The sequence below is a fragment of the Phaenicophaeus curvirostris genome, chromosome 9 (assembly GCF_032191515.1).
Source record: "Phaenicophaeus curvirostris isolate KB17595 chromosome 9, BPBGC_Pcur_1.0, whole genome shotgun sequence".
Classification (NCBI taxonomy): domain Eukaryota; kingdom Metazoa; phylum Chordata; class Aves; order Cuculiformes; family Cuculidae; genus Phaenicophaeus; species Phaenicophaeus curvirostris.
In genome coordinates, this window is record NC_091400.1 from 5193134 (window position 1) to 5220663 (window position 27530).

At 36.9% G+C, this 27530-nt stretch overlaps 1 protein-coding gene across 4 annotated transcripts in view; it reads right to left on the reverse strand.

The window, feature by feature from the left end:
• Window positions 1-27530, reverse strand: part of CTNNA3 (catenin alpha 3) — a 418271-nt gene that overhangs the window by 98905 nt on the left and 291836 nt on the right. For all 4 annotated transcript variants that reach the window (XM_069864007.1, XM_069864010.1, XM_069864008.1 and 1 more), the window contains one exon: window positions 9763-9963. In XM_069864007.1, the coding sequence (XP_069720108.1) occupies window positions 9763-9963 (201 nt within the window). The remainder of the gene's footprint in view (window positions 1-9762; window positions 9964-27530) is intronic.

Sequence of the window (27530 nt, forward strand, 5' to 3'; positions counted from 1 at the left end):
TTGAGAGCACTACTGCCAAGTCTGAATACACATGTTAAAATATTGAATTACCCAGAAAAGATGACTTATAAGAATGCAGCTGGGGTCTACCATGACGAAAAAAATACATCTATTTGAAAAGGACTTCTGCATATCATTTGGATCAGTCTCCTCCTCAAAAATAAGACCTATACTACAGCAGGTCAGCCATAGCTTTGTCTAGCCAAGTCTTGAAAACTTCCAAGGACAGAAGTTTCACTGCATCTCTGTTCTAGTGCTGTACTACACTTCTAATAAATTTCCCACACAGCACGTCCCCGCATTCTACCTTATCTTATTGTGCTGCAGCTTGTGGCTGTTCTCCTTCGTGGTGCTCTCTGCCTCTGCCAGGAAGAGCCTGGCACCATTGTCTCTGTAACTATCTCTCAGGAAGCTGTAGGATTCTACTTGCTTGCCCCGTAGCCTCCACCTCTCCAGGTTAAATCCTCAATCTCTTCCTCCCCTCACAGATCTCCTGACTGAGGCCCCAGCCACCTTCAGAGCCCTGGAAATCTTTCCCCCAGCATTTAAGAATTTAGCTACGCCTACTTTGTAAAGCATACAGTGAAGCCCTCAAACTCCTTAAGTGCCCTTCTGTTTACAAAACCCACATTCATATATTTTTCCTACCTTCTTTACTGGTATTCTATCATAATCAATGTATCATCTTCCTTTTATGTTTCGAGTACTATCATTTAATATTATTTATTTTACCACGAATGCATCCTCGGAGACCTGTTTCACAGTATTTCCTGAAATCTATCCTCCCAGTCCTAAAATAAAAGAATGAATTGTCCCCAGGAAACCTAAGAACAATATAAATAGGCCTATTGCTAGTAGACATCTTCTAGAAGAAATCACTAAACACTTCTGACTTCAACCCTGGAAATCAGTTTCAGAAAATTATTTTAAGTCTCCCTCAAGAATAAAGTTAGTGGGAAAGCACAGTCTGATACAAGAAATTCTAACTTGCAGCTTCATATCAGGAAAGAAGTTATGGAAGAATTGCTACAGATTTAAAAAATAAATAAAGAACACACACACAAAGACCCAAACAAAAGGCAGAATTTTACTAAAATCAAAACAAACTATTGAAATACCTATGGCTCCCCCCAACCATTTCTGTTGATTAGGACGGGTGTCAGATTGTTTACTGCCTAACCTAGATGTTAAGATCCAAGTATTCCATGAGAGAAGCACAGCTTCTTCTGCTTTGAAAGGGTGAGGATTTCAGTGATTATACAGTGTCCAAGGTTTGCACCTTCTTAACTGCTGACTAAGCTGCCTACCTTTTAATGTCTAATTCTTGACAGCAATCATAAAGAAGCATGAGTGACAGATAGTTGTATATTCCTGCATGAACTCCATCACAAATGCTCTAAAATTCATGGAGGTATTACTTAGACTTTGACTGTCTCTATCAAATTACTCCAACGCAATCCTAGCTGCAGTTGCTTAATAGCATGGGGTAAACTGAGGGAATCATCTGGTGTTCTCATCAATTTCAAATCAAAATAGCAGAAAAATTCATAACAGAAAATACCATCTTCAGACATGACCTTGTATAGTGCTGGTAGTAGTGGGATTCTGGTAGAAAACAGAATCTGGTCCCTGCAAAGTCAGGATAAGCTCCATTTACAGAAATATTTATTCTGCACATAATGCATTCAATGCCACTTCTCCAAATACTGCCATGAATCGTAGTGCTGAGAGACTTACTGAGGCCTGAGGTGAACAAAATGACCACTAGCATATAATCTATGAATTCAGCAAGACTCGTTTTTACTATGTTAACAGATTTATAATCCATACATAAATAGACACGCATAGATAAATCCTGCTGAATTATGCATACACTCACCCCATCATGATCTGTTGTATCATTTCCGAATCTAACAGATAGTTACTAAGGAGAGAACCAGGAAGAGCTGAGGGCATGTTTGCTGGAAAAGGATTTGGGCGAGATTCTATGAAAATTTTAAAACGAAGTAGATTATGGAATAATTAGCTGCATATAGTTGGGAATATTATTGGGGTGGAACTTTATAATTTTATTATTTTTATGACAATTATGAATTTTATTATAAAACATTAAGAAAGTATTCCATGCAAAAATGAAACCTGTGGAAGGTGCTTTTAATAAATTCAGGTTAAAAAATAACAGTAATTGATAGCTATGAAGAACTGAGAGTGATAAAACTGAGGAACAAGAAGTTAACACAAATTTTCAGATCTAATGAAATCCTTAATAGAACAGGATCCATGTTGAAGAATTAAAACAAAACAGTCTTCATAGACTGGAATGCCAAATTAAGTCTTAAGCACTAAAGATTTGTAATACAGTGTTACACAGTCCTGTTTAGGGAGCAGATCATGATCTGATGTGTAAATGTTGCAAAAAACAAATGGTTACAAGTGCAGTAAATCCCAAAGATTTCAAAACATTTTGGTCTGTAGGAAAGAAAACAGTAGGTATGTCTGACCAAGTGTCTCGAGGAAGCATTAGAAAAAGGCAGAACTGCTAAGTTGAGAACTAAAGCGTTCCTGTTACAAAGAATTTATAAAATAGACAAAAACTTAGACTGCTGTAAGAAAAATGCCATCTCCGATGCACCACGTTGTTCTAAAAGAGAACAGGGTAAAAAAGATTCTTTGAATGCTGAATGGCAGAGGAAATAATTGTTAAACTGCTGCCCAACACATAGAAAGTCAATCATGGGCAAATTCAATGGGCACACCACACTTCTCGTAATTCCCAAAAGAATGCAAAATAACAATAGTATCAGGGTTTCTCAGTGCAAGACCAAAAGAGAAACATTATGAGAACAGTAATGGAAAAACACTGCTACAAAGGCTCTGCAAATACATTCAAAATTACCACATCTTAGGTAAGGTTACAGATGGGAAGTGAAAGGCAGACAACAAAATTGCGAACAAAAGGTCCTTAACATTACAGAGGTTAAACCACCTGAGACCCTGTGCAAGAAAGTCACTGCTGAAATGAAGGTAATGGTTTTGATATGGGCACACAGATAAAACTCCTCCAAGTCAGACAGTTTGCTTCAGCTAAATATAACGAGTACAAAGAGCAGAAGTAGTTTCCTGACCTTGTTATCAGCTCAAGGAGGTGCTGTCATAGTGAACGGTCTATACCGAATGGAGCCAGGGCAGCCATTCTTATGGTCTTAAAGAGAAAATATATTAAATGGATAGATAACTGCTATATGCACATTGGAAAGTAATTTCTTAAAGTAGCCCCAAGTGAAGAGAAGCAGTGAAGGATTTATCACAAAGTATCACATATGAGGAACATAGAAGGGCAATTCTACTGAAAAGATAAACAGACAAACAAACAAACAATCCACAAACAAGAACAAAACAATCACAACATGAATGCACTCAACAAAACCTGTTTCCTCAAACACACATAGATGTAGATTTATTATAGTGACTGGAAAGAAGTCCTGTACATTATTATCCTATCATACTCACTTCCCCAATAGGAATAAAAACCTGATTTTACTAAGGCCTTGGGGAAATTAAACAAACAAGGACAATAGTGGTGTTCCTACTATAAGGAAGCATTACGCAAGCATCTTCTGTTCCATAATCAGACTGCAAGTAAATCTGGCTTCACCAGAGTACATGGTAAACTCATCATTAGAGCACAATTTAGAATCCACAAGAAATCCTCCCTTTTTCAGTTTCTCCTGCAAATGCCACTTAAACAGAGCAACCCTTCCCTCATCTCCCTCTCCTTTCCCCAGCGTAACGAGCTGCAGCAAGACCATGTACATCAAATCCATGCCGGTAATAGAAATGTATTTACTCTCCTAATTCAGGAAAATGATTCAGCAACCAAAAAATATGAAAACTCAATTGAAAAATTAAAAAATAAAGTTAACAGCTTATTTATAATCATAAATATATTTTATATTATTTCTGTGTTTTAAATCATATTCTTACTAACGTTTATCTTGAGGAGGAGGAAAACTTTTGGAGATTCTGTGTTTAAGGACTAGTGCCCCATGCAGCAAGTCTGCACTGGGCATTGTGAAGCTTTAACTGGACAAAGCCTCTTTGCACTGTGCACTGAATAAGAGCTTTTTTCTCAGTACTTTGGATGATCACTAAGTGCAAGAGCATTTTAAAGCGAGCAGTTAAAGGCATCTTAACTCCCACACAGTGTTATAATCAACATGGATTTTACCAGTATTAAGAGTGAAGAAAAGCTATATTTTAAGCTACAAGAAATGGGGGGGAATAAAAGATTGGCAAAACCAAATGGCATTATGTTTTTATATATAGAAGAAAAAAAGTTTTTTATGACATTTCTTCATATTTTTCAGAACATTCCCCACAACTGAATCAGAACTCAGTTTTTAAAGCTAGTATTTTTAACATAGTTTCACAGAAGGATTGGAACAGAACCTTACAGAAAAAAGCAGCTCACTGAAGCCTTAACCAAATGGAGATTACTGACTCTGTAATATAGTAAGAGTGGCAAGAATGATGGGTTATTGGTTAAGCTATATTATTACATTTGTCATGTAATTCTAAAGAAAAAATATTTTAAGCTAAGTCATGCAAACATCCTCAGCACAGTTTTTAGTTACTGCTTTTTGCCTCCTAAGTCTTACAATAATCCTCTGTTGAATAGTTTCTTACAAGCTGTTCCTTGTCTGAATTCTACACCAACTTCACAAGTTCACCAATTCCATGAGCTTGCATACACAAACCTCGCTTCAGGTTTTCTATCAAATGTTTTGGGATTTTTTCTTTTGATTTGCATGCACCACAAAATTAGTGAGATTGTGCATCTCATTTTAGCTGCACACAAATAAATCACCTAGAATAAAGTTGGTCATATTGGTATCTTTTACACTATTAGAAGAGGCAAGTACCTTCAACAGCTGATTCATCCTATCTAATCTGAAGATGTATTTTAGGAGAAGTCAAATAAGTCTCTGGAGGTGCTTCTACCTCCCCATTTTGGTTTAGATGGCATCTCAAAAGAGGATAAAATGAGTACCAAATACCAGAATGGGTGCGGGAAAACAGACCACAAAGCCTTCTTATGTTTCCTCCTGGGCTGGTGGCTTCTGCATGAGAGAGGGTGCAACATTCTTGAACAGGAGAAAATAGACAATCCGTTCTGCAAAAGGCTCAGACAGTGGACAAAAGAAACTGTCAGGCATTTTGCATAAGCTGTTACAAACAGTACCTGGAAAAGGCAAGTGATGCTTCTAGAAAAGTCATTAGCTTGTGCACTTAAGCATGCAAGGCATGGAGGTAAAGGAAAAGCTAAATAAAAAGCTGAAGATGGAAGAAAGCTCATATCATATAACACTGGTATCCTTTGTTGCCAAGACAAACACCTTTGCCCAGAGAAAAGCAATGCAGCAGACATAAGCCACCCTGCAGAAATATTTAATAAGGTACCATACAGGAAAACTCTGTTTCAGGTAGAGTAGATCAGTGTTAGTACAGAGGTTATGCTACTGATTACACTGAAAGGGCTATAAAGTGAGAGAATACTCTGGAAGGTAGGAAAAATAATCTCAGGACTAAGAAATAAACAAATAAATAAGTTCATTAATGACGTTGGGCAAACAGTATAATGTCAAAACATGCTGCCAATACAGAACACAGCTGGGTCAGGGAAGAACTAATGACTTTTAGAATAAAATCATAGGGAAGAATTTAAAAAAAAAAAACCATAATAGAAACTTGTGAAGTTTTTACGAAAATCGCTGAACACAAATCCAAACTCTCTAGAGCAGATCTATAAATCTGATGTGTTTGGGACACTGTGGCCAAGTTTTTTTAATCCAGGCAGAAGAGTTGTTCACACTGAAAAAAAAAAAAAAAACAAACTCTGAACAAACAGGCCCCCCCCCAAATTCTGGAAACTTGAGGAATATCTTTAATCAGAAGCAACAGGCCTACACAGCTCTCAAGGAGATAATGGAGCCACTAATTGTCCTTCGTGTTCCCTTGCTATATGAAAGAATTATAATTATGTAATACTCTAACATAAAACTCCTTGAGCCTCATGAATAAACCATGGAATTCTTTTGATAGAAGTTTTTTCCCTCACTTAGAAATGTCTAAAAACTTGTACTTACCCAGTTGATTACTAACTTAATAAAAAAAACACCTCTCGTATTTTGCCCTTCAATTCCCAATTGCAAGTAATATTGCTGATATCACATCAGAAGAGCAGTAGTCTCTAAAACTGTTAGATTCCAGTCAATTCAGTTACTGCTTCATAGTTTACGGGCACAAATATCACATGAATAACAATTTTAATGACTTTCAATTAAACTTACACAGCTTAGGCATATGGGTATTTGTAAAAAACCTAACTTACATCCCTCTCTCATACTAAGAAGTATTTGGAATTTACAGTGACGGACACAGGATTATAAACATTTTCCGAGGCAGGAAGAGATTTTCAAATCCATCTCCAACGTTACATTTGATATCACTATTCTGCCTCAGAGCATAAACTCTAACTTAATTCATGTTTCAAAGGGAGAGAACAATGTTGTGCCATACCAGTATCTGTCTCAGAACAATGCCTACCACTAACCTCTAATTTGAGAACAGTTAAATTTGGTTTTCATTCCAAATACATCATCATTACTATTCCTAAACTTAAAGTCAAGTCCTATCTTTATGTGAATTGCAAGGTATTTCATAATTCTGGTTTTAAGAAGCTGCGGACGATAGTTTGCTGTAATTACATCAGCACTACCAGAATAAAAAGAACAGACTCAAAACTTCAGTGATTCAGAGAAAGATATCTCCATCAGTTCCTTAAGTGAGTTAAAATACTTATGATCTTTGCCTCCAGCCATTTGCTTGTTTTTTTTACAAGATCCTTAGATCTAAGGGATTTATATATGCATACACATACATATATATGCTATAGTATATCACCACACTTTGACATGAAAGCATAACTAAACAAAATTTACAATAAATACAGCCTTTTAACTACATCAACAGATATATGCCATAATATAAATTGTTTACTTAAATTTAACTGCTGCATATTCTGTCAGACAGTAAAATAACAGAGTAGACTTTGATATTTAAAAATACAGTACATGGTTAGTCTTTCAGTTCTGAAGTGGAAATACCTTACGTTTCTATAGTGTTTCTAAAGCTTTCACGGAACACCACACAAGCCCTATGAAAATGTAAGCATTTGCATGTTTCAACCTAATCAACAGTGCCAGACATTAGGAATGATGAGAAATGTACCAGTACTGACATTTTCACAGTCTTAACTATACCAGAATCCAGCCTGAACATCTACTGCCACAGCACTTGTAAAACCAGTATAGAAAATCAGGGCTTAAACAATTGCATAGGCAGAATATACAGACCACATGATTGAATGATGTTTTCTCCAGTAGTTCATAAAGGTTTCATGCAGACCCTGGGACACCCATTTACAAGGCATGATTCTCAATGCTGATTTCCAATCATCTAGAGTAGGAAGTCGGACAGAGTGCTTTGTAGCTTTCCTTCCCACCCACATACCTACGTGCCCTTCCTTCTGAAACCTGAGAACAAGAGGGGACAAAGTATGTCCCAATCTCATCATGATGTATAGAATAAGGAAACAGTCGCTATGGTGCACTTCAGTGCCCTAGGTTACTCATGCAAGTTAACGCACAAGCTAATGGCAGTGTAAATAAACAAATCTTTCCTCGTGAAGTATCACCTTGCCATCAGGTGGCTCCCAGCAGTGATAGAATATTTTGGGTTATACCTGAGGGCTGCAACTTACCTGCATTTTCCCTGTAAGTTGAAATAGTTAAACAAATAAAAGCAAACCACTAAGCAACCAAAAAAACCTTGCATGATTTGATGTCTCTTCATTGCAGATCATATAAATACAGGTAAAAATGAAAAGGACATGTTTCTCTTTTCCCACCTCTAGTGAATAACATATAGTGGATTCTTAGGTTTGAAGTACTGCAAAGACATTTGAGCAGATGACACCATGCTTGATGTCCCTTGACACAGGCAAACATTCCAACCAAAAGCAGTTTTATGTCTTCCTGTCTTTTGTAGAAACAAGGATTTAGGTGCATTATATATTACTGTCAAAGCAAGGCAATAGAACAGAAATCAGTGTCAGCTCATAATGCGTTCAAACACTACCAGTCTCAAAAAACAAGTGCTCAGCTCTTACATGGGAACCAAAACTATGCTTTCTTATAATTGCTGCTTCCCTTGGTATTTGTCATAGTACTTTCAGAAGTTATAAAAAAAAGAATGTCATGTTGAAAAGTTCTCAGATTTGATGAAAATGTCAGAAAAGAATATAAAAACAGGCAAATCTATTTCAAACTCTTCTCACTATTCTGTCCCTTTTGTCACTTCTTTGCTATGTCGGTTCTTTGCTGTTTCACATGGAGACAGTTCTGTCCTGGACTTATTCAAATTGATTAAGTTACAGCTCAAACAAAATTCTTGTCTTTTCTTGCACTAAAATAAATGTCAGTCAAATGTAAGTTAGTAGAAATTGTTTAGATTGACAGAGCGAGAATTTAGACTTCTGAGCTCATGAAGATAAATCCTATATTCCAGAGATGTACATATTTGCTAGAAAATTTCTAAATGGCCATTTTTTAACAGCTCAACTATTAGACTTGGAACCACTGAAAACACAGAAGTCCTGGTTGCTCCACAGATAATTTTCTTTATTAAGTATACACTATGAAAGGCAATAGATTCACTTACATAAAAAACAACTGTTGTAAACAACAGAAACCACTTCCATAGCAGTGCAGTTACATCTCTGTTGCCAAAACAGGTATATTCCCATAAAGGATTCCCTCTTATTGAATATAATGAAAAAGGAACACATGTGATGAGGCCACTAAAACAAAGTGCAAAACCTTTGCCTCATCAGTTAGAAGTCTCCAAACATCGCCTCCTGCATTTATTTAAGAACTCTGGTAAAAGTCATCAAAAATTGAAAAACCTTAGATAAATTCAAATAAAATTTTGAAAATTACTCTTTAACTGAATCGGATCATCATAATCACATAGCATGCTGAAAAGAGATTAGAGACTATACAGTTAATCACTACTGCACAATTAGTGTATTACTAGTGTATTAGTACTACGTTCAACTCTGGGGCGCTCAACATAAGAAGGACATGGACCTGTTAGAGTGGGTCCAGAGGAGGGCATTAAAATGATCTGAGCACCCTTCCTATGAAGACAAGCTGAGAGAATTAGGGTTGTTTACCCTGAAAGAGCAGGCTCCAGGGAGTCCTTGTTGCAGCCTTTCAGTACTTAAAGTGTCCCTACAAAAAGTTGGATAGGGACATTATTACAAGGGTATGTGGTGACAGGATAAGGGTTAATGGCTTTAAACTGAAAGAGAGGAGATTCAGATTAGATACAAGGAAGAAATTTTATACTCTGAGGGTGGTGAGGCACTAGAACAGGTTGCCTGGAGAAGGTCTGGATGCCACATCCCTGGAAGTACTCAAGGCCAGGTTGGACTGGGCTATGAGCAACCTGGTCTAGGTTGCTCCAACCACCCCACGGCAGGTAGGTTGGAACTGGATGATCTTTAAGATCCCTTCCAACCCAATCCATTCGATGATTCTATTAGATAAGATAAGCAGAGGATTCACTTTAAATGTGACCTGTAAAGGAAAGTCTATACCACTAAAGAAACTGAGAACATAGCTTAGAAGTCAGACTTACCACTTTTGGTCAAATATCGAACATTCGTCATGACTCCTTCAGTGTAAGCTCCTGGTTCATAGTTGTCCATCTCGCCCGAAACAATATGAGCTACTCTTGAAGCACGTCCTCGGATTGCACCTGCTGCACGATCTAAATCGTCCACATTTTGCTCTCTCAATGCAATGATACACTTGTTCACATCCTCAAGAATATGGCTTTCTGCAAATAAAGCATTTCTTTTAAGACAACATTTCTTACACAATGAGACACCGTTTTAGACATAGAAGTCATTGCAGTTTTTGCTTTCTTGTTGAAATGTATCAACCAACACAGGCCTGCATAAAAAACTTACAATATGAAATATGCACTAAACTGTCCTTAAAAACCTCAAAACATATTAGTTCCTAGAATTCGAAGGTACAGCAACAATAAAAGTACTGAGTCAGAAAGTAAGAAAAATATGAAAATCACAAAACTTTACATAGTCAGTGAATATTTGCAGAATGAAGGGAAATTTAAAGAGATTAAAGCTGCTACTTATTGTGGAAAACTTCTTATGCCACTGTGACAAAAGGGTCTACAATGAGATAAATCTCTGTCAAGAAATAACTGCTCCAACCACCGAACTAACTTCTTTTACATCATGTTAGGATATGCATGCTAAATCAAATTCTTATGTGAATAGAAAGAATAGTATTTTTGTCTGGTACTAAAATTACACTATTACTTATTAAATTATTGCAATATGTGTCATTATTACAAAATGCATATTGATTACATATTTTCCACACAATTTAAGAGTTCTTCTTATTTATCATAACATACTTACTGTATTACTATGTATATTATTGGTTTGTGTGCTACTGGTGACATTCAAAAAAATATGTGTGGATATATGTCTATGCACACATACATACAGCTTCTCATATCAACACAATAACACAGGACTGGCTTTCCTGCTACAGCTACACCATTTCACTGTGCCTTCTTGCCACATAATATTACCCCACCATCACCCTTCAGCTATCTCTGTCATCCCCTAATGACAGGATTTCTTTTTATTATTATCATGCTTTCATTCCTACAATATTCTTTTCCTTATTAGAATATTCTGCTTTAGAATTCATCATTACATCACAAATTCAATACCACATTGAGGAAATTAAGAAACAATTGGTTTCTTTTTCTTTTCTGCAGTTTGGCAACTGGTTTATTGATGACCCTAGTTAAATGATTTGCCACAGCATATCCAAATCCTAACCATTTTAATTTTACAATAAATTGGACAACCCCTGTAACTAGGACAGATAAAAACACCATGAGGTAATCCTGAATTACTAACTGTGTCCGGCATGGCTATTCTGGGATTCCACCTATGCAAAAATTTTGAATTCTGGTCCAGTTTATGAAACTGCTACATCACAGAATACTTCTGTGAATACGGAATGGGCATATCCTTTGAGGAATATGTCACAAATCTCCAAGGTCAGCATTAAAAGAGATGTTCAAAAGTGGTGACTTTGTTAGGACTGTTTGTTTAGCGTGGCCATGTTCTGTAACTACACACATGAGCTACCACCTGCATGGAAGTAAAGCAATGAGAGGACTGGCAACTATTTCAGTTCCTCCCATGCCAAACACAGCACATGGAAATGTGAAAGAAATGGGCAAATGACAAGATGCACAAAGATGTTCCAAGAGCTGCCCTGAACTACGCAGGTTAATATCTCATCTTTCTGTTTTCAGGCATCGCTATCTGTTTCCTTTCCACAGTAGGAGGCTTCCAAGCAACCCAGTTTGTGAATGTGCACATGGTTGAAAAAGGGTGAAGCGCTGAAGGGAAAAGAGGGTGACATGTACAGCAATCAGGAGAAAGGACTTACAAAACCCCACTTCTGCTGCCATAATTATGTCCAAAATGAAACAATACAGACCACCGTTGCATTAGGTTTAATATTATCCAAGTGTTAACAGACATAATTACAGAAATGGATAGCTCATCTGCTTTAAGGGCCTTTTTGTGAAGAATACACTGCCTTTTAAACTATTCAGCAAAGACAGAGACTGAAGAGGGTGGTCCTTGTATTTACAAAGGTAGGGCTCTTCTGATATACACCCAGTGAAAACTCCATAATGGAAAAACATAGTTTACTGGTTATCTTGTGCCATGGGAATCTCAAGTAAATTTCAAAAATAAATATTGCACGTAGCCTAATGAAAATAATATATAAATGGAATGCAATGTGGAAAGCTCCCAGTTTCCAAACCATTCTAAGATATGTCAAAAAAGGTATTGTTATGGAGAAACAAAAAGCAAACTTGATGGCAGATGCTCAACAGAAATGTAATCAGACCTGTATATTGTGGTCTGAGATTCCTATTAACTGCTTCCTTCCAAATCGGTAAGAATACTTTTAAGTCATTTTAGAATCTGAGTATCAAACCCTATAATAACATTATGGAGTATAAATTAGAATGTAATATATCCTTCCAGATAACGTATCTTAAAGAAAAGATGGATGCAGATTTTACTTTTTTTATGTTTACTGTCCATCCACACATTGTAATATATAAGGGGTCAGTTGAAAACTTGACAAATCTCACAGTTCTGTCAAAAACTCACGAGCTCTTGTCAGCATGACAGAATTCACAGTCAATACCTGCAGTCCACAAGCATAAATGACCTTGTCTCCACACACTGGTGTAGTAGTGTTGTACAGCAGTAGCCTTTCTGAATATCCACAGTCAACATGCAGTATCGCACTATGTTCTGAAGCTCTTCCCACATGAAGTACTTCACAATCAATAAAACATTGCTTAACTTAATTTTCCCAAGGCACAAACAAGCTTCTACGTTTCCCTTAGCACATCTAATGGAAAAAGAAAGAAACCAGCACTGATCACAGTCCATCTGAGTCTGTTTTAACCTGTATCTTTCTCACACACGCTTCTTCCTCTTATACAAAATGCATTAGATCAACTTTTGATTTTCATCCAAGTATCCTACTTTCCAAAGCAGAGAAGGAAGATTAGAATGATGTACCATCCCTTTGTCATGAGTCATAGTGTCTAGTATAGGAGTTAATTGTAACAGCGGAATGATAGATATTCAAAGAAATCGTCAGATTGCCACGGTCACCACAGCAATTATCACGAGTGGTGCACTGTACCTTCTCATTTTCCTTTGGGATCTTAGTTTTAGTTGTACTGGCCAAAAATCATATCTCAGCTGAGCTAACCACTGGATAATAAAGCTGTCTGACAAAGCCATGACTCAGACTGTCTCTGGAACAAAATCAATAGCTCTTCCTTTCCATGTCAGCTGAAAAAAAGATGAGTGATGCCCTTCCACACCACTTGGCACTGATAAGGCCTCAGCTGAAGCAATTTTTATTAAAGTTTCTCCACTCAGTTCAAGAAAATTGTGAAACAAATGGAGACATTACAGAAAAAAAAGAAAAAAGGAAAAGAATTATTAGATATTTAAGAAATATAGTATACGAAGAAGTATTAGAAATCTCAGTTTGTTTGGTCTCCTGAAAACAAGATGGAAAATAAAACATAATTTTGTGCAAGCCCTAAATCATAAAATTAGACGTAGAAATGTATGCAGTGATAGTTTAACCTGACTGAAATTATTTCTATCTTTTACAATCTGTTGACATGATAAAATGGGAAGCAAAGAAACTTTCTAAAATAAGTAAACTTTGTCTCAGACCACACCTGCTCTCAGGGCATGGTAACTGACAGTGATACTACAAAAAGGATTCCAAGTTTTCCAATAAAGGCACTACCTCGTACGGCAAAAGACATGCTCCTGCAGACTCATAATATTTTGGTGAACCCCAAAAATATATTTGATAGCAAATAATTATTAATAATATCCGTAGTCAGATCTAGCAATTTCTGGTGACAAAGTTAAGAGAACAAGATCACTAAGCAGAAGGTTCAAGTCTCAGTATACAATTCCCTGTTATCATTCCTCCAGTATTCAGACAGAAAAAAAAAAAAGTTTCATTTAATTCTCAACTTTTTCCTACACACCAAAATTCAGAGACTACTCAAGGCAAGATCTCCATAAGCAATATTATTAAGCAGATTTTCTTGGCACTTGAGGCTCTTTTAATATAATATATACATTCTAAAAGCAAGACAGTGTCTTAGTCACTATTCAAAAAAGAAAATACTGGTAATCACTTAACGTTCAAAACTCTTGGCAACTTCACTAGAAGAATTTTTAAATTAATAAGGAAGTGGAGGAAAAACAATTATGCAGAACAAGGAAAAGAAATATCCTTTCTTCTCTGACTGTATTAACTAAATATATTTTATCTGCCAAAACTAAGAAACTAGATGATAAATTCTAATATTATTTGTTGCTAATCTAGCTGACAACACTGCCACTCTGTCTCAGACCAAGGGCAGTATGGAAAGGCAGGGTTCACAACGGTCTGCCATTTCCTCAAATGCATGGATGGTGCTTCCAAAACTCTCAGTTTTAGACACATACAGCTATAAAATAAAACACACATAAATGTCTACTGTTATCTCCATCTCAAAATAAGGCAAAAAGGATGATCCAGAGAGACACAGGCTAAGGTTTCACCTCGGTTGCTGGAAAAGTTATGGAATAAGATTCAATGGAAGGCATTTCCAGGCACTTGAAGGACAGAGAGATGCTTAGGAATAAACAGAATTTATTTACCAAGGCCAAATCAAGCATGACAAAACTTATTGCATTCACTGATGAAGGACTGGTCTGTGGATGAGGGGAGTATATTAGTTATTGCTTACTTAAGGAACATTTCTGACACAGTCTCCCACAACCTCCTTAAGAAAAATAATAGAGTGATAGCATCAGGATGGGTGAACAACAAGGTGGATGAAGCAGCAGTCAAACCACCAGGCCTGCAGAGAAGTGATCAGTAGTTTCAAGTCAAACCAGCTAGGACAGCTGCTTTTCAGGAAGGGCCAGTGCTGAGGCTGATAGTTTAACTTCTTCATTAACACCTTGGATAATAACATAGAAAGCACCCTCAGAAAGTCTGGAGGTGACAATCACTTGGCAGACTGACTGGGTGGCACTCTAGAGGATAGAACTGCTATTCAAAGCAACCACGACAAGCTGGACAAATGCACCAAGAACCAGTTGGTCAGAACTTGGGCAGAGGAAACCTAGGTAAAGGGGGGAAAGATGAAAATTCTTCATTATGAGCATGGCAAAACATTTGAACAAATTGCCTGCAGGGTAAAGAAATTAACTGATGCAGAAAAATGGGTGCAAATGCTTTTGTTTTCAGGTGTTACATAAAATAAATTATTATCACTTTTAAATAACACTGAGAAAGTCTGTCACAACTACAATCTCTTCCTAAAAGGGGAAGTGTGATCCAGAGAGATCAAATTTGGAAAAGTGCATACACGAAGGCCTTCTGAGTTAATTATGTGCGCCTCATGCTAATAGGTACTAGGCTGCAAGGACAGATTTTCCTTAAAAAACAATGTGTCTACAAAGTGTATCAGAAAGTTCTGGAAAAGAGTAAGCTACTTTGGAGAAAGCAAAAAAAAACGTATAGAGTATTGTGGGATATAAGCACAAAAACATTGTGGCTATCTCGGGGAGCTTAAGGCGGCATGACAAAAGCTACAACACAACAGAACAATTTGGATGGAAAATGGAGATGAATGTGGGCAGAGAAAAGAGGAGATGACATAAAGGCATCCCCCCATGCAATGCAATGAAAGTTCTTCAGGATTTATCACTATCTGTGCGAACCATTGTAGATGACTTTTGAAGAAAGAGAGAAGCAACACTTTAAATTTTATAACAAATTTCTTGTGTATGTTTTTTGAAACTTCAGCCTGTAGTCTGAAACATTAGCTTTAGTTTTGTTCACAGAAAACACTAACTGAAGCATGTACTTCTTTTGGATTTTACCTTAGGGTGAACAAAGTATTGATTGAGTTGGCAGCCTCTCCTTAATGTTCATATTCATTCACATATGCACTGATGATTTCAAGATGTTAGCATTTAAACTCAAGAAAGCTAAAAGGAAAAAAAAAAACGACAAGCAACCCCCACACTCCCCAAATCTCCTACCACATCACCACCAAAAAGGAACCCCTGAAAATAAGAATGCTTCTTAAAGTGACCACCAATTAATTACAGAATTGGCAGCCTGAAATGATCAGTTTAATTGGCTAATGAAGGATTTCAGATTACAGAAAATTTCTCTTCCTGCATGAGTGAGAACCTTATAGCACTATTAATACTTTCCTGAGTTTTAATTTTTTCCCTCATTCATTTTAACATGATTGCAGGAAGATTTGGTTGGTTTGAGATGCTAAACCCTTGTGCTTCAGTCCCTGGCCTTAATTTCTCAGGCACAAAACTCTAGCTACAGAATGCTTCCTGGCTTGTCAGATTCTTCATTCAGTGTCCAGATGTATTGCAGGATCTCAAGGAAATGAAGGAAGGACAGTTTAAGTCCCGCTGCTCTCCCGGAGCTTTAGCTGAGCCAGGCTCTGAGATCTCTTAGTCTGAATTCAGTGTTGGCCCAGCTGTAAGCAGCAGGATGGACTAGACCTTAGGTCCCTTGCAGCTAGAATGGTTTTGTGATTCTGTGATACAGAGCATGCAGACTCCACAGATTACTGAAATACTCCTCCTCTGCATCAGCACGCCCTTTTGCAGGCTTAGTCATAAAATTCTTCAGAACGTTTGCCACAAACTGTCAACCTTAACTTAGACTTTTTTTCTCAGTTTGTTATCTTAAATTTAATAATACTTTCCACACTGTCTTTTAGCTACAAGATAATGGAGAGTTGTCTTACAAAATCATGTCATGTTGTCGTTGGTGTGTGGCATCCAGTTCATAAAATACACAGGAAAACCATTTTCTTTATGCTCAGCCTGGGCCGGCTCCCTTCATGTTTACACAGCTATGCATAATCAAAGCATAGATGGTTCTCCTCAGAACATTCCCTCTCAAAAATTATAGAACATCATTTCCTTTTTTCACCTTTATAAACCTCAAGTAAAAATTCTGGAATGCTTTTTTTTTTTTTTTCCCCAGTAGATAAAATACAAAAGGAGGGAATTGCAACTTTTCTTTTGGATTTAATTTTTTTTCTTTGTTTTTTCATTCCCACCAGCTTTTTAGCAGACTATGAGAACTGTCTCCAAGAGAATTCCTACCTACAGGAGTGGATTTTCCCTCGGCATATAAGCTAAGGGCTGTGTCACACACAAACTGCTCCAATAAGCCTTTGGTCTTTTGTACCCCACTTGCCCCCTTTCAAGCCAGAGTTGCTTACATGGCTGATGAATTACAGCAAATAGAGGCTAAAAACAAGGTGGGGGAGGAGGGGGGAAGAGTTGTATTCTCAGTGCTATGAAAGTAGAGATTCAATTTTCCATATCATTTGCTCTGCCAAAAGAGAAGAGCTGAAGTCTGCAGTTTTATTGCCTTAGGTGAAATATGACTTGGCCCTAAACAGGGCATAAATAAATCTGGTTTCTGCCCTTCTGTGGCTGGGAAACGGAAAATTTATTGCTGCTTTCTAAGTTTGGCATTCAAAAATCTAAATCTAGCTAAAATATTATCTAACTTCATGAAAATATCTCTTAAAAACTCAGAAAGGCCTTGATAAATCATAAATCCTTAAGTCTAAAATGGCAAACACAATGTTTTCAGAGTAACGGATTATCTAAAGGAATTAGTTTATGCCAGGAATTATGCCGAACTTTTCACCAAGCTCCAGTCTTACCTCATTGGAAATTACTGTCTTCAGATAGTCTTAGCCAGCTTACGTGGAAATAGTTCATAGCATCCATCTTAAAAATCAATGCATAGCTGATATACGTGTTAATTCCAGGGCAGATGCTATAGAACAAAGAACTGGCCATCTTTCTAGTTTGGACCAAACTGCATAAAAGAATTTTGCAATTACTAAGGAATCCCCAAAGTCTGTCTTTGGATCAGCTGGAGGATTTGGTCAATTTATCACATTCAGAAAGATACAATTTCCTCTGGGAGACGGGGAGGAATTAACAAATATGAAAATTAATCATTTATTTCCTTCTGCTATACTAGTGTTGTGTAATTGGAGACCTTTCACGTTACCTGTTTTACAATGTGAATGTGTGCAACAAAGCAGACCCTATTATGTTAAATGGTAGCTATTTCATTTATGTCTATAAAATACTGTCAAAAGGTAATAGCCATCTGCCACTCTTAGATAATTGTTCAGGTGAAAACTCTGACTTTATGATAATATTCTCTTGTAACAGCTTTGTATCTACTATACTAAATGTCTGATGGAACCTAGCAATTCTTTTTGACATAATAGCCAACCCACAGATAGGGCAAATTGTTACGAACTGAAAGTATTTAATTGACAAGAGATAATTTGTGGTAGGAAGTTCTAAACTCTCCCTATAAAAACTATAAACTCTAAGCTATGATAAATTTGTCAATTTTCATGGTGGAAACATTTTATACATCTTTGAATTGTGTTGTTTACTGTTGAAAATAATTACCTTTCAAAGTATGAGACCTGCAGCAGGAAAAGCTGCCTTTGATCATTTTTTTTTTCCACTGGAGTGTAAGCTGGTATCATTTTAAGAGTCAACACTCCAGAAACATAGTTCATGTAGCACACTTTTCCTCTATTTATTATGCTGGAAGCCATATAAGCTCACAGGCTATTTGCATATAGCTTTACAGTACAGTAAAATACACAAAATTATTGGAACAGTATGATACTGGCTAAAGTAGTTTGCAATAGCAAATTAAAAAAAATAGAGATAATGAGGTAAAAGACTAATATTTAGGCTTTTAAAAACTGAAACAGAATAGATTTTCACCTCCATCAGTCTCCCACTGCTAAAAGAGAGAAAATTCAAGCAAGTACCCAGGGTGTAAATGTTTAACATTTGATTTGACATTCCAAACAAAATCAACACAATTTTAAAGGAACAAGAAAAGGTCTCCTGGCCCATCAGCTCATTCATAAAAGAACTTATTGGCAATAAAAGTTGGGACATGTAAGTCAGACTTTGTGAGACCCATGAGTTCAAGTAGACACTTCCCCTGATTTTGCATTTCCCCCTCCTTGATGCACTAAGGATTCCGAGCTTTGTGGAGAACAGGCACATGTCGCCTCCAACTGCTGGAGGTTCCAAAGGGTACGCTGTCCTCTGATCATCAAGAAAACCTCATCAGTGTCCTACTTGCTTGTTATCAAGTTCACAAGAGGGAATCGTAAGGGAACACATCAAATTCAACAACGAGCTTTTGCTCGTCTTGTGCCATCTATGTATGTCTGGATTTTTAATTTCTTTATTAAAGAAAACATGGATTTCACATGTGGCACACTAGCCTGGCTGGCTAATTTTCAGTAGCAAAAGCACAGATCAGAAGTTTCAGGACTACAGCACAACTGTGCAATGGAACCTGCTCTCCCAGGTAAAGATCTTTTATAGTGGCTTAGAAACAGAAAGTCTAGCATTCTGCACCATAGTAACGCTGTGACTTTAAACTCTAGTGCCACTGATGAAAAATCTTCCTTTGATCACTTGGTTGTATTTATTTAGATACCATTTTTTAGAACAGTTGTGTATGTTTCCAGTACGCCTCATTACAAAAAGCAAGCAGATCAATTCCTGCAAAGCTGCACAAAAACATTAAAAGCTACTGCCACAGCAGCAGCTGGAAAGCCATTAGCAACCAAACTGTTAGGAAATAAACACACAAAAAATTAATCCCAATCTGCATCAAACCCATGCATCTTAGACCAGGCTCCAAGGGTTGCCAAATCTGAACTCAGCCAGATCAAATACAAAGTGAATTCCAAATGCATCCGCTTTCAAAACTCTGCAAGAAGATGCCAGTAGTTTTCAAAGCTTGTGATGAGAAAAAACATTGCAGATAACCTGACCTTAGAGCCAATTTACTGAAATTCAGGAAAAAGTGGCAGCAATTCAGCAAGAAATTTTAGTTTGGGGATGGAAAAATTCAATATTCCAAAAGACTAAGTCCACTGCTGAATTGCACTATCTGGCTCCTTATTTCTGCCTGTTTACTGAATGACTTCGCACATCTTCTGATTTGTTCCTGATATCTACATCTATGCAAGAAGCTCACCACTGAAATGTTCCCATAGCCTTAGAAAAGGCACAGAAAACCTGGTACTAGAAAATGCTAATTTGAAACAGAAGGTTTTCATGGAACAACACTGGCCAAAATATTTTCCCAAAATCCATGTTTGGTACATGGTCCAATTTAGTGGCTAGGATATGACACACCTAAACAACTGGTTCAAGCACATCAATTATCTAAGAAATATAACACCATTATAAAGTTTGCCTTCAGTCTAAGCAATCAGAGTTACAAGAGTAGCTTGTGTTTAGAGAGGTGCATCACAGACTGTCTGCTACTTTGGGGGGCAAGAATATGGATATTCTCAGAATAAGACATTCGTATAAAGGAAACTAAAAATAAGTGTTGAACTACTAGTTGTGACATGCAACATATCAAGTTCTATTAACCTTGATAACAGACTATGTGAAATTGATTACTATGGTGATAAATTTTTAAGGAGTTTTGCAGTAATCAGGGGAAACAAACCAATACCTATATAATATATCTCCACTGAGCAAACTGGTAGGAACTTTTATATAAAAGAAAACAGAGAGATTCAAATACAATGCAATGAAGGAGAGTAAAAATAATTTTGTAGGATAGAAAGCTGCGTATAACATACTAGAGATTTTTAAAGACAGCAGTGAACAGTGGGATAAGTGATTTATTTTGTAAATACAGATAGCATTTCCAAAAGGCTTTCAAAATGGTCTTGAAAGTACTATTCCTGGCCAACTCTAAGGTGACATGGAATAAGATAACAGATTTTCCTTGGTGTTACAAAACAGAAAACAAGGGACAAAAATAAGCAGTTTTCACAATTACATAAGCCAGCAGTTCCACCGTTGGCACTGAAATTGTGTGATTCAATGATTTCAGTAATAATATCTAAAAAGGGTATTGCTTTTACAAAGGAGGAGTTTATCTTTTCTCATGTAGGGCAGTTAAATTTGACAACAAAGATCCAAAGATGGCTCTCACAGTACCAAGTGAACAGTCGATAAAACAGACCCCATACAAGTCAATAAGCACAAACTAATATGTATAGTGAAAAAGAAGTGATAAACCTATGTAAAATATTGAGCTATGTATTCGTTACTACTACTAAGCATAGAAATTTCTGAAGTCAATTAAGAAAATTCTAGAAGCACACTAGCTCAATGATGATTAAAGGTAAACAATGTTAGGATTTCCCAGGCAAGACTTGACAGTAAAGAAAAAAAGGGGGGTTACTATGCCAGCATAATCCAAATGCTTAAATCTTAAATGCTGCCAACAGTTCTTGTCCTTAATTCCATCTAAAAACATCCATTTCAGCAAGCAGCAGGACTAAAACCAAAACCCCTTACTTCTTCACAAAATAAATCACTAAATTGTTGAAATAACAGTTATGTAATGTTATGGAAGGTTAAAAGAACAGATTAAATAACGGTGTAGGAGACAGTGGAGGATATGCCCAGCAAGGGCAACATCATATGACAGCTTTGACAGAACTTTCAGGTGGGTCATTAAACTGGTGACTGATGAAAGCTGTATCAGCATAAGTAAACTTCGCATGCTCAGCAACACACGCAGCAAGCCTTTAGTCTTGATCAAAACAAGAAAAATTCAAAACCATTTTCTTACACTCCAGGTGAGAGTCATGAAGATGGAGCTTGACTGTCTTAGCTTAGTGAATTTATATTTACCCTGAAGCATATTATAGTAGGGCTAAACAAACTTGAGATAAATGTTATTGAAATCCACCGAGTAATTTACTTTCCTGTTTGGATACCATTTCACCATAAATAAGTACATGTATCTCTCCAGAGATTTTTATATTCATTCTCTTTTAAAAAGCATGGCACAGTATTTTGCTATTGCATGTGCCAAAAAGCCAGCATGAAAACACTAAATTTAATCTTAAATCTCTGAATAGCATCTTGGTTTTTTCCCTATCTCCATGGCTATGCTAAGAGTGAATCTATAATTGGCAATTTTCGTGATGCATTCATCTGTAAACACGTTACTTAGACTGGAAAAACAGTGATAAACTGAAACAGAACTTTGAACCATTGATGGAAGACTAATTATATCAAGAGAGATAGGCAAGCCAGAATCCTGAATTGTTTTCTTATCCCTTTCCCAGGTATTCACAGCATATTTTGGAGATTACTTTGAGTGACTTCAACTGTCCAGATTGCCATCTTAATGATTGTAACTGCCCAAAGGACCTTGGAACATGAGCATGATCAAAATCTAAAATTTAATGCTATAAATACTTGCAGACTGAGACCTGGCCTTCTGACTCATTGTCTTTGAGTGCTATTCATCTAGTGTGTTTTTTTAACATAATAGAATATGTAGTAACTTTACAAAGTTAAAAGAACAGTGATCTCAGCTTGCCAAATGGGCACCACAGAGCACCTTAGGTCTCTCAGTCCCAGAGTCCCAACTGAATGACAGCTTTTTGGTATCCATATAGAAGAAACTGATGCTGTTAGTAAATGGGCATTAGAGTGTTTTTCTTTGCAAACAGTAAAAAGAATGTTTCCCCGTCCATAAATAATCTGTGTGTTTGTTTTTAAACTAAAAGCATTTCATAAGAAGCTGCAGACTCCCTTTTGCATTCTAGAACAAGAAAAATGCTCTAGTGTGAATGCAGTTTACACAGCAGCTCAACAAGGACCAGAACAAGGGCTTCCCATTCCTCGAGAGGAAAAAAACAAACCTATCCACCATGATCCAAATCGTAGACACAAAGGACACACAGGATGCACGGAACAACAAATTCCACTGCTCACCCATGAAATGGGCAATAAACGTAGGAGCTATGAGGCATCACTGACAATCAGGACATACCCAGGAAGAGGCCCTTCTACACAGACCAAAAGGCCTCCCTCATTGTCCAGCAGCAAACCCATCTGGGACAAGAAAGAAGGTCAATTTTCCATGGCAACACAATAAACAGTCCAAAGATGCCCTTATGTGTGCACTTACGAAAATTAAGCAGGACATCTTTGTGCAGGTAAGTGGCATATCAATACAGCTACAAGTTGCACAAGAGTTTTAGATAAAACCTGAATGTGGGATTCAAGGGATACAAACAGTGCATTGATCTCTGCGGGCTTTAGCAAAGAAATGACATTTTAGTACACCACTAAGTCTTGTTTTAGTGGTGGAGACCTCTAATGGTCACACACCCTCTCTACAGATGGACTTCATTCTACTATGGCATACAGCAGAGGACTTTAAAGAAAAACACATTTGCTTATTACAATTGATATGGCATGAACCCATTGCATGCTTTTTATGATCTGATTTTATTTTTAAAAAAGCTAAATAGCCTCATTATGTTTCCCGTTGGGGGATTACTGAAAAAGCAACCATAGTTAATAGAAACAATCTTACCAAAGCTAAGTTCTGGGTTCATATAATACACATCTGTTCAATTACAACAGTCATAGGTAAAGTCCAGCTGCCAAAATTGAGAGTAATTAAAACCAGAGATGAGAGCACTCTACCCACATTAGTTCAATCACACATATACAAATGCTCAAACATGCAAGCACTTCTGTAATTCCAGTGATGCACAACTTGAAAAGCCTCACCAGTATCATTCATGGCTTTGATGAATTCATAGTACTTTGTATTAGAATAGCAAAGTCACTGCAAATATCTGAAGTAGTAATGTTTAAGATACGTCTCCACTCTCCCTACAACATACCTAACTATGTGCTAGGAAATAGTTAACTTCTTCAGTGATGCTTTTTAAAAATCTACTGAGTGCTCTCTATGCAAGCTGTTCTACAATGGAAGGAAGATTTCACTCACTATACTTGATCCTCTAAGACAACAGCTGTTGTTCACAAAGTTTTAAACTGCAAAAAGAAAAAGACCAAGAGAAAGACATGACCACAGAGGCAAAAGACAAAACTCCCAAGACAATGAAATAGCGTACTAATCTGATTAGACTAAACTACATCCAACACTTTATGCGTGGCTTAAGCACAACTGTGTAACTTGGCAAAGAACAAATGACAAGCAAAGCATAAAAAGTTCTGCCTAGAAAAGTATCTGAACTGCAATGACCTCAGACTTTCCCCTTCCCTAATGCAGGTTTAGTGTAGGTGTTCAGAAAGATGAAATCCAGCATACATTCCTAAATCACAGATAAAAACACAAGAGAATAAAGTGCATCTAAAAATCTGCAGAGATGTCATGCATTGTTTCTGTTTGCAAGTGGTTCGACTAAATTAGCAGACAAAGCATTGAAGTTTCACAGTCTTACCTGCAAGATACTAGAATGTTGCAGAAGTTTTGTTGGTTTTTTTGTTTGTTTTGTTTTGTTTTAAATGAGAATGGGGATGTAGGGAGGAAGGAGATTCTAGAAGTTTTAGAAAATAAAGCTTCAAAGGGAAGCAATTAGACTTTGGGGCAGCAGGGAAAGAAAATGGGAACTGTTCAGAGGAAATACACAGTACTATGGAACAGAAGAGATTTAGGAATAAAATGAGAAGAGATCACATATAAAATAGTTTCTAATCTTTCAAATGCTGCAACATCAGATATAAGCTTTCATAGATTTTAACAGCACTTCAGTAGCTAACGTTAAATAAATTTCCCATTACATCTAAAATTTCCAGTGGAATATGAGAAAAATATAAGAGTGAAGAGGATTTTACCAAGTTGGAGTAATATTATTCAAAAAAAATCTAGGCAATGCAGGGGTTCTCTTCCACTATGCTTTCAAGAGAGCTTCACCATTTCTGAATGTTCTACCGTTTACCTCTACTTAGGTATTTACAATGACCTTAATTATAAATCACACCTCCACAAAGAGTTCTTGCCATGCATAGGCTTGTATCTGTAGCAGTTTTTTACAAGCAAAAATCCCAGATGACCATCAAAGCAGAGATCAGAGGGAAGGTTTATTTCCCAAGTTTTTGGCAAGGTAAATATCACAACTCCCTAATGTCATCAATACATTCCAATAATGAGTTGTACAAGAGAATGCAAAGGATAAAAAGGACTAGGTCTAACGCATACGATGGGCTCTCTAGTAATGGTGCAAAGAGTACAAAAAAGTCTTCTGTTTCCAGACACTGATTTAGTGCAGTGAAGGACAGATGATAGCATGAGAATCAGAACCTGTATTCTGGCAGAAAGGTGTGATATACAAAGAGCTGCAAAACCTACCGTATTTAATCCCCATTCTCCCTCCAGTTGTCTCATATCCAGAATTTATCACCCAATTCAAATTAATGGGACAGCAAGCCATTCTTTTTACCAGCCAGACCTTCTGGCAATTAACATCAGTTACTACATAAAAGAAAATCAACATGCCTCAGTCCCTCCAGATAGAAGAAGTAAGCACTAAACAATTTAAAAACTTGCTAATGAATACACATAAGAAATGAACACTGTGAGCAGCTACGTTGTTTTCCCTTATGTTAACTTAGTTATTGTGCTATGTTTCTCTGCTTCATGACCAACTTATTTACAGAACTCCATTATTTGACAATTCCTGCATTTCTGAAATTCATAGTAAAAAGTGAAGAAATCATTCAGCATGATTCCAGTGCACAACCTCAACATAAAGAATAATCCATGTTTTAACACCTCCTTCTCTTTCACTCCTCAATCCATCAACAGAAGAGTGTCTGAAGCTGGAACAATGACTGCAATTTTAGTTTGGATGCCAATTTCATTGCTGATCTGTGACGATCAGTGTGAGTCATCACACAGATCCTAAAGGAGCCATGACCTCTGGGTAGCAGACAGAATGCACAGAGCAGGACAGGGTGAATTATGCTAATTACCTCTGGTGCTCAGCATTCTTCTCTTTCAAAATGTCATCAATTAACATAAATCCTAAGCTATTTTCACCTTGAAGTCAGCTGCTGCTGTTTGAAACAAGAAGGAGTTTTATACCAAAAGCAAAGCTTTCTTTCTCCCTCAAATGTAATAAAAAGGTGTTTCCACTCCCTTGTATATCTTGACCTGTTTCCATCCTCAGACTGTAATGGCAGGTATAAATTATTGTTTCAGATGATTTGAGGTCTCAGTAAAGAAAAAAACCAAAAGCAAACAAACAAAAAAAAAAAACAAACCCCAGCATAGACTATGACACAACCCTGGGTAAATTAATACAATGAGATTAAAAGAACAGGCACATGAAGAAATTTATTGTGACTGAAGTGTAACATTGCGCTCATTTTTAAAAATGGTAGAAAGGATGGTCCTGGGAACTACTGACCTGTCAGCCTTCCCTCTGTGCCTGGGAAGATCATGGAACAGATCCTCCTAGAAGCTCTGCTAAAGTGGAGGACAGGGAGGTGACTAGTGGCAGCCAGCATGGCTTCACCAGGGGCAAGTCCTGTATGACCTTTGTGTGTAGCTTTGTGTGATGGGGTAACCTGTATGACCAACCTAGTGGCTTTCGTGATGGGGTAACCACAGCAGTGGACATGGGTAAACCAATGGATGTGATCTATCTGGACTTCTGTAGAGCCTTTGACACTTGTTTAACAATTGTTAATAACAATTTTTAAGTATTTTAATGTCCTTACACGTTAGAAAACCAGGAAGATAAGAGGTAGATCTTATAGTCCAAGAGTTAACTCACCTTCTACAAGGATTATAGGCAAGAAAAGCACCAAAAGTGTGTTTATATATGCAAAATTCTCAGCACCTGTTATAAGAAAAGGTAAGTGTTCTGACTCATATGCATAATAATTTTCTACACAAGACAATTACTGCTTTACCATGGCATATTCATCCAGGAAGTCCTAAGTCCAGTCAGTATCATCAGCTTAGACAAGCCATGCAATAATTCATAGAGCTGAAATATTTATATGCAATAGTTATATGCAAGTGCGTGCATGTATGTATACAGGAACATAGATATGAATGCATGCATACAGACACATACATACACTTTTTCTGCTTAATTGCAGCAGTGTGGCAGCTTAGATTTTAAAAAGGCACAAAGCTCCCCTTTCTGGTTCTCAAAGAATGTGTACACAACTGAAAAATTGAACGTGAAAAATCTTTTTTCAGATCTATGCAATTTAATATTGCTTTCAATTTTTAAAAGCAGTACATTATTAATATTTTTCCATATTCATTTTTCCATATATCTAAATGAAATAAACCCCTTTCCAAGGTGCAGAAAGCATACCCTTAGTATTATTTTGAACTTTGCCATTTTTTTACATAATCCTAAAAACTTTTATGCAAACACATTTACATGAATTCTTTTTAGTTGTTCTGACTCAGATGAACTGTGTTCCTTCAATGACGCAACTGAGAAAAAGGAACGGTCAAATAGACTTTTTGTAGATTTTATTGCATAGATCAAGAACTGGTCAAGTGTTGCATTGCTTAAGAATTGCTACACATTAAAACTAGAGAAAAAGCAGGATTCAGATCACGTGCAACTGAAGAAGTTTCAAATGAAATTTCTGTAGGAAATTTGAACTTTAACCTGCTTTGCACAAGATGCTTTAGTAGAAACTCTCCAGAGTTCTCTTCTAATGTCTTTTATTCTTTGAGTCTATCCCCCGTTTTTACCATTTCATTTGTTCTACACTATGTGTAATAAAGTTCAGCTGACTCCCTACTTCATAATGAACTATTAAAGATCTCTTCCAAGTGCAG